Source organism: Olea europaea, chromosome 4 (assembly GCF_002742605.1).
Source record: "Olea europaea var. sylvestris chromosome 4, O_europaea_v1, whole genome shotgun sequence".
In the NCBI taxonomy this organism is placed as follows: domain Eukaryota; kingdom Viridiplantae; phylum Streptophyta; class Magnoliopsida; order Lamiales; family Oleaceae; genus Olea; species Olea europaea.
The window spans coordinates 577,023-585,339 of NC_036240.1; the positions used below are offsets into that span (position 1 = coordinate 577,023).

At 33.1% G+C, this 8,317-nt stretch overlaps 1 protein-coding gene across 1 annotated transcript; it reads left to right on the forward strand.

Moving 5' to 3' along the window:
• The first annotated feature begins 2,166 nt into the window (after positions 1 to 2,166).
• LOC111394018 (ent-copalyl diphosphate synthase, chloroplastic-like) lies at positions 2,167 to 6,148 on the forward strand. Its single transcript, XM_023019809.1, has 9 exons — positions 2,167 to 2,238; positions 2,359 to 2,542; positions 2,601 to 2,654; positions 3,517 to 3,703; positions 4,196 to 4,410; positions 4,575 to 4,695; positions 5,348 to 5,460; positions 5,667 to 5,893; positions 6,035 to 6,148. Exons 1-9 carry the CDS (start codon positions 2,167 to 2,169, stop codon positions 6,146 to 6,148), a joined length of 1,287 nt encoding a protein of 428 aa, XP_022875577.1.
• Positions 6,149 to 8,317: the final 2,169 nt, after the last annotated feature.

An 8,317-nucleotide genomic window follows, 5' to 3' on the forward strand; every position in this document is an offset into this window, starting at 1 on the left:
CCTATAACCTCAATCTGACCCGATTGATTCCTACAATGCGGCAAGATTGGTTGTTTCCCATGACAACTCCATCTTGCTTCACCGTCTCATATATTTGAAACAAAGCCCTATTGGGACACATATGATACGAACAAGTAGAATCCAGAATTCACTCCTCAGGTTTGGATTCCCCATCAGATATAGCCAACATCACATCTCCATCATCACAAATTTTTTTAGCAATATTAGTCTTGTTCGAATTACCTATTGCCCCGCATGATTTGCATGTAAATTATCTTTACCCTACAACTTGTCGCAATCTTTCTTGATGTGTCCTTTCCTCTTGCAGTAATAACGGTACACATTGCTGTACCTCGCCTTCGATCTATCCCTCTGTCAATCACCATGAATAACCAGAGCATCCCCACTCTTAGATGTAGTATCTCCAACCAACAGCTCCATCTTCTTCTTTGAGAACAGGGCATCGTATACCTCTTCAATGGATAATGTGTCACGACTATACAGAATAGTATCACGAAATGATGAAAAAGAATTGGGTAGCAAACACAACAAGACCAAGGCTAGATCCTCTTCATCATATTTTACCTCCAACGTCTCCAAATCTGCAACGATCTCCTTGAACACAGCAAGGTGGTCCTGCAGTGACCCTCCTTCTGCCATGCGATGAGAATACAACCTCTGTTTTAGAGTCAGTTTGCTAGTCAAACTCTTTGTCATGCACAACTACTCAGCTTGAGCCACAAAGCAGCCGCTGTCTTCTCCTTCAAAATATCTTGCAGCAAATTGTTGGATAAATGAAGCTGGACTTGTGCTAAAGCCTTCCGATCCTTCCGTTGTTTCTCCTCCATAGACAAGTTTTCTGACATCCTATCAAAACCCAACAAAACATCATCAAGATCCATCTACGTCAACACAGCTCTCACCTTTACTTGCCACAACGAAAAATCTTGTATTACGATCCAATAGCGAAATTTCATACTTCAACGAATTCATCCTTGAAAAATTTCAACCAAATCACAAAGAACTTGCAACCTGCAACACCCAAAATTGAAAACTTTCGAACGTGCAAGGGGTAAAACAGTCCAGAACCACAATTTTGCCCAAAACTGAAATTGGACACCACCACAAGGTCCTTCTCGTCGTCCGAAGAAAACTGCCTGAAGACACCATCACTAGAAACCACCGTACGCGCCGCCACTCGCTCACCGGAGTTCCAACTGTCGGCGACTGGAAACGTGCCGACAACCTGTGACCCTTTATGGACCATCTCTACCTGCTGAGTCCACTGGTGGTGTTTATTTCTCCAGACTCTTTTTGGTTTGACCAGAAAAAATAAAAACATATCCAGCAGAAAATTGAAAAACTGGAAAGATTCGTTTTCTGATTTTCGAGTAATTTTCGGACCAATTTTCGATCAGTTTCAGGCTAGAAATCCACCAACAACCCCGCTCTGATACCACTTGTTGGGACCGGGTGGAAACGAAATGCAAGAATTGAGATTTAATGGACACCAATTTGAAGTATAATACAAGATCGCAAAAATACCATGAACAAGATTAAAGTAAAGAAATAAACTGACACAGGAACGATATTATCTTATTCCCTCAATGAGAGGAGAGAATTACAAAAATTGGCTTCCACAATACTGAAAGAAGAAACTCATATTTATACCACAAGAGTCTAGCGCTAAAAGAGTCCTAAAAGGTAAGAATTCTAGGTTAAACGTGAAAAGGGAAAAAAACGAGACAAGGACTTTGTTTCCTTATTTTCCGGATACTATTTGATTCTCCAAATCCATCACGCATCTTCAAGATTTCCTTTCCAATTTGAGTCACTAACTCATACAAGTTATATGTAATGATACGAATTTGATGATCTCTTTATTTTTGTGAGACCAAAAAATTGTAAAATTTCTACTATTTTTACGATATTTCTGTCTCAAACATATGCGTCTCATTTAACTATTTATCTAATACTATTTGAATATATACTGTAGGATGTTTGCTGTTTGGGACGAATGATGTACAAATGCATAAATTAAATCACCATATCCAAGACAAACACTTGACCAATGTTGCAAGTCCAGCTAATATAACTTTGAGATGAATAATTGTTCGGAACGGAAACCAATATTTATATATCAAAACGTCAACTGAATACTCATCCATGATTACAGATAGAGTTATTAATCCATCACAAGTATGCGAAAAAGATGTCTTCGAAGAGGAAGCCTGTAAGGTATTGTAATATTGAACTTTTAGTTTACATTCATTGTAGTCTTAAATTTCAAAACTTTTTTTCCCCAAAAAGGAGGTTCACCATTTGGATGTTTTATGATTGAATGTATTTCTTGTTAAGGCAAATGTGATACAAGATCAAATTGAATACATTAGAGAAATGTTGGGTACCATAGGAGAAGGTCGTACAAATGTGTCGCCTTATGAAACAGCATGGGTTGCTCTTGTTCCAGCTCTTAATGGAGATGATATGCCCCAGTTTCCCGACAGTCTTCAATGGATTGCAGATCATCAACTTCCTGATGGTTCATGGTGGTGATGAGCTTGTATTCTTATCATATGATCGTCTCCTCAACACTATAGCATGTGTAGTCGCACTGAGAACTTGGAACATTCATCACAGCAAGAGTGAAAAAGGTTTGAAAGTGTGGCTCGCTTTTAGGAAAGAAATTAGATATTAAAATTTTGCATCTTTAACATACTCACATGCTAGCTGAACTCATTTTTTAATTAAAAAGAACTTGATGCATGCATAATGTTTTGGACGCTCTCTCAAAGGATCTTCAAATCGATGGTTTTTCGGGTTCAGTCCAACGTACCTTTCTCTACCAACCAATTCAATCAGCTCCAAACCACAACCAATATAATTCACTTCGGTTGCTATTCAATATTACCCACGTAAGACAAGAAAATGTAATAATTTGTAGCCACAAAGGCTAGGAGAAAACACCACAAAGGTAGACTATGAAGGAACGACCAATTACACAAAGTAAACAAACGTTTTGGCCACTTCTAGGGACTGTTTTTCACACACCAAAGGAGGCAGCCGAGATTCCTCTATTTTTCTCACAAAATCACACAAATCATACAAAAAAGTAGCTAGGTTTATATCCTTTAAGCTAGAACCTTTAAGGGGTTTAAACGGACCAGGATTCAAACTATCCAAGAGAAAATACAATTGGGCCGAGTGTAGCTCATGGATTTGATTATTTGACTTATTTCATTCATCGATCTATGCCTATGCATGAAATAATTAACCCACGTTATCACAGCCCAGGATTTATTGGATATCAAAAACCTAACACACAATTTTCATAAATGGTAGGTGGTAAATCTATTTTCTTTTATTCCTTATTAAAAAACCTCAATTAAAAGCTTAAAATGTTAGAGGTGAGGCGAATTTTTCAAAAAATAAAAATAAAATAATAAGAAAGAAACCACATAATAGGACAGTGATTAAAGAAATATATATTGACATGGCACTGTGTTTTTTATTTAGGAATAACATTTATCAAGGAAAACATACAAAAACTTCAAGATGAAAATGAGGATCATATGCCTTGTGGATTTGAAGTCGTATTTCCGGCGCTTCTACAAAAAGCCCAAAACTTGGGCATTGACAACATTCCTTATGATGTTCCTATCTTAAAGGAGATTTATGCAGCAAGAGATAGAAAGTTGAAAAGGTAACGTTTCAATATCAAATTAATATACGAGAAAGGGTAAAATTTTATCTCCTTTTTTACATTACTGAAACTAGAAAAACCCATTTTTTCTTTATTTCTATTGAAATATCAATATAAAAAAATTGTGATTATATTTCATCGACCAGCACTATTATAGATGCAATACATTAACAGTTAGCTACGCAGGTCATTATAAAGCCTTTTCGCCAGAAAGTCCTCAAGAATGAGAAAGTGGATCAAAAGAGATGATTACATAATATACTACATAAATTTATCATGATATTTATTTTAAATTAAAAATGCTTCATCTAAATTTAAAACATGGGAAAAAAATTAATTAAGAAATAAGAAAAGAGAGGTAAAATGGAAACAATAGTTTCTAAAATTTTTGAAAAATTGGGAAGTGCCTCCGTAATAATCATTTACGTCAAGTATCTGTACATAATTTTCTGTTAAAAAAAAAAAATCCTATTTAAAATATCTACTTGACAGGATACCAAAGGACCTTGTGCACAATGTACCAACATCTCTACTGTATAGTCTGGAAGGATTAAAAGATTTGGACTGGGAAAAACTCTTGAAGTTGCAAACGCCATTAGGGTCCTTCTTAACATCTCCAGCCTCAACTGCATTTGCACTTATGCAGACTAAAGATGAAAAATGCTTCAGATATTTGGACGATATCGTTAAGGAATTTCAAGGAGGAGGTACAATCATTTTAGCTCCAATCTTTTTCTCGAGGAAAAAAAAAATTACTATATATATGTTAAACTGCATTTCATGATAAATGAATAAAGCCTTAATCTGTCACAATGACTATATGAATCTTCCTTATCCAAAAAGACTATATGAATCATTCTTTACTCTATAGCGCCTGCTGCGTACCCATCTGATTTGTTTGCAAGGCTCTGGGCCATTGATCGAGTACAACGGCTAGGAATTTCCCGCTTCTTCACGACTCAGATTAAGGATTGTTTAGATCATGTCTACAGGTAATTATATAATTTATTTTACTGATTATTAATGAATTGTATTATATTGTTATTGTCATGTTAAGATTTACATGAGGAAGTCACGTATGCAAAAAAAAGGTTATCAATTTAGAAGAGATATTATCTAAGTTCGGAATGTTCAATATTTAAATCTTTTGTTTCTCTTTATCACTATTATGCCTTGATTATTTGAGAGATTACACTTATAAATAAAAGAAAAAAAGGATTTTTCTTTAGTGTCATAAAGCATGAAATGAATCATTATTATGCCTATAATTTTTTAATGTTAATGCTATTTTTATTAAGAAAATTAGAACTTAATAGTATCTAACTTTAAAATTTAGGTAATTATATCTTAGATGTGAAAACATCATCTAAAATAGTGACAAGGGCTCCAGCTAATACATCAAATAATAATCGCGATAAACTATATTGTTCCATCTCACAAACAAATGAATAAGATTTCATTTATACTTTATTTTATTTTATTTTAAATTTGTCTTCATATTAAATTAAAATTACAAAAAAATTGGCAGATGGAAGGGATTTATAATTGATTATTGCAATATTATTTTATTGTACAAATAGATAGAACTAGTACGAGAATAAATTATTAGTAATTCAATTCATATTGAGAATTGTTTAATTACAGGTATTGGTCAGAAGATGGAATCTTTGGTGGAAGGTTGGCAAGATTTTCTGATGTTGATGTCACATCCATGGGATTTAGGTTTCTAAGATTGCATGGATACAACGTTACACTTGGTTCGTAAGACAAGGATAGACATTATTTGATAGCATTCAAAAAAAATAATAATAATAATAATAACAATTATTATAATAATAATAATAAAAGAAGTTTTATTTCTTATAATGCCTAATCCTTTTTAATATTGTGTATGAAACGTGTGCATAATCTACATTTTTAAAGTAATTACTTACCAATGCAGTCAATTGTTTTAATTTGGCAGATGTGTTGAATCAGTTCAAGAACAACGACAAATTTTCTTGTTTTGTCTATCAAATGATTGAGTCAACAACCCCAATATACAATCTCTATAGAGCCTCACAAGTTCAATTTCACGGAGAAAAAATTTTAGAAGAAGCTAAGGAATTCTCTTATAGTTTTTTACAAGAAAGACTAGCATCCGATAAATTTCTAGATAAATGGGTAATATCGAAGCACATTCATGACGAGGTAACTATTGAAATATTTCTATAAATATCATTATAAAAGTGACCATAATAATTTTTCCATTTTGATTTTTTTTTCAATAACAAATAAATTAATACTTTCCCATTGTAAATCTAAAAATTAAAAAAAAAATGTGAATAACAGATAAGGAAAGGATTGGAAATGCCGTGGTATGCCAGCCTACCTAGTGCGGAGGCTAAATATTATATAGAGCATTATGGTGGTGAGGATGATGTATGGATTAGCAAGACATTTTAGAGGTTAATTAATATTTTAGTAACTTATAATTTAGAAATGGATTTATTTATTACAGTTTTCATTTTTATCTATATTCGTAATTGTTTGTTATAATTATAGTCACTTCAGAATAAGACATGTTTTTCAAATCTATTTGTAGAATGCCTGATATCAGCAACAATAAGAATCTTGAGCATGCAAAATTGGATTTTAATGGATGTCAGGCACAACATCAAAGGGAATGGTATTTTCTAGGAGAGTAAGTACCCCTTCACTAGATCTGAGTACCCCTTCACTAGATCTGCTTAAAAATTTACTTGTAAGTAAATAAGTAGGTTTGAGAGTTATCATTTTGTTTTAATTGAAGTTGCAAATATATATATATGAACATAAGAAATTTAATATTAGCTTTTCTTTATTGTGCAGGTGGTATGGAAATTTCAAATTGCAAGAACTTGGGATAAGTAAAAAGGACCTTCTTCTTGCCTATTTCTTGGCAGCTGCAAATATATTTGAGCCAGATAGGTCAAATGTGAGACTTGCATGGGCTAAGTCTCAAATTATTATTAGGCTAATGACATTTTATTTCACTAGAGAAAGTAACACTTTGGAGGAAAGGATTGATTTACTATTGAAATTCAAAAACTTCAAGTGCATAGGAAAAAGGAAAAGGTATTTAATATCTACTTATAAGTTTTATGAATCCACAAAAATGAATAGAGAATCCAGCATTTTGGTTTCGAGTACTACAAAGAATTGGACATTACATTTATAGTAAAAGCATTTTAACTTTTTTTCCTTTTCTTATGGACAGCTATGAGACTGGATGAAGAATAATTGATATTCTACTTAAAAACCTTGACCAACACTCTATAGAGACACTGAAAGAGCATAACAAAGATATCAGCCACAAATTATATTGTGCTGTAAGTTCAACACTCTAGACTAATTACTCGTTTGCTTTGCCTATATTTGATTCATAGTTTTGAAAGACCTCACACTTAAATAATTTTTATAAATGATGACCCACTTTTGTGTCATATAATGTAGTGGGAAACATGGTTGTCGAAACTGAACGATGAAGATCTTGAATACAACGACGAAGCTGAGCTCCTAGTACACACAATAAACACTTGTGCTGGCTATATGGTTTCTGAGGACATGTTGCAGCATCCAGAATACAAGAAGTTCTCCAAACTCAAAACAAAATCTGTTATCAGCTTAAAGAATATCAAAATAACAAGGTACATAGCATAAGTCCCAATTTTTTATTTTTTATTTTTTTGGTGTCGAATACAAACTGAAACTTTTAAAACAATATGTTGATACATCGAAGTAACTTCACACCACACCTTACCCATCAAGAGTAGTGTTTTTTGACATTTTTTAGTTGAAGCTCTTAATTCATATTTTGTCCTGATTTGATTCGGATGCAATTTATGTATAGGTAAATGAAATGGGAAACAGAGACAAAGGACCTCAAGGCATCAAATACAAGGAAATTGAAACTGATATGCAGGCATTAGTGCAATTAGTCCTTCAAGAAAACGATGAAATTGATTCAAATATCGAGCAAACATTTTTAATGGTTGTAAAAATTTGTAACTACCTGGCATTCTTTGATCAAGAAACCACTGGTGTCCACATTTCCAAGGTAGTTTTTGAAAGTGTGTGACAAAATGATTGGCAAATCTATGTATGAAAAATAGAAAAATTTGTTCTATCATATATGATATAGTACATTGTTGTAATAATCTCTAGGCAATGCCTTTTTCCCATGAATTTGATGTATTCTATCTTTTATTTAAGTTGTATCACTTGCAATAATAAATTCAAATATAATTTCTATTATCTTCTTTATTTGTAATTTACTAGCAGATTTAATTACTCTAATAGCTTCGTTATTGCTCTCCTTAAGTCGTAAGAGAATTCCAGTAGATCATCTCATCATCATTGGTTTTTCCAATTGTGGAGGTAAATGGACCCTCTTCATGTTCCCAAATTATTCCTTCTAGAATATTATCAATCATTTTATGGATCTTAAAATCCAAAAATTGAATCAAGAAATGACAGTGAAGGAAAGATATCTCCAACATTAAATATTCCTGCAAAGGATGTTGCTTTTTTTCCCAACTCGATTAGTGATTCTTGGTAACCAACTGTGCTTCTGCAAACTATCAAATTCTCCGC

What these genes read in the sequence shown, in the direction of transcription:
- LOC111394018 (XM_023019809.1), top strand. Translation starts at nt 2,167, where the DNA reads ATGATTACAGATAGAGTTATTAATCCATCACAAGTATGCGAAAAAGAT. An exon ending in TCGAAGAGGAAGCCTGTAAG is followed by an intron (nt 2,239 to 2,358) that starts GTATTGTAATAT and finishes TTTCTTGTTAAG; the next exon opens with GCAAATGTGATACAAGATCA. An exon ending in TGTTTAGATCATGTCTACAG is followed by an intron (nt 4,696 to 5,347) that starts GTAATTATATAA and finishes GTTTAATTACAG; the next exon opens with GTATTGGTCAGAAGATGGAA.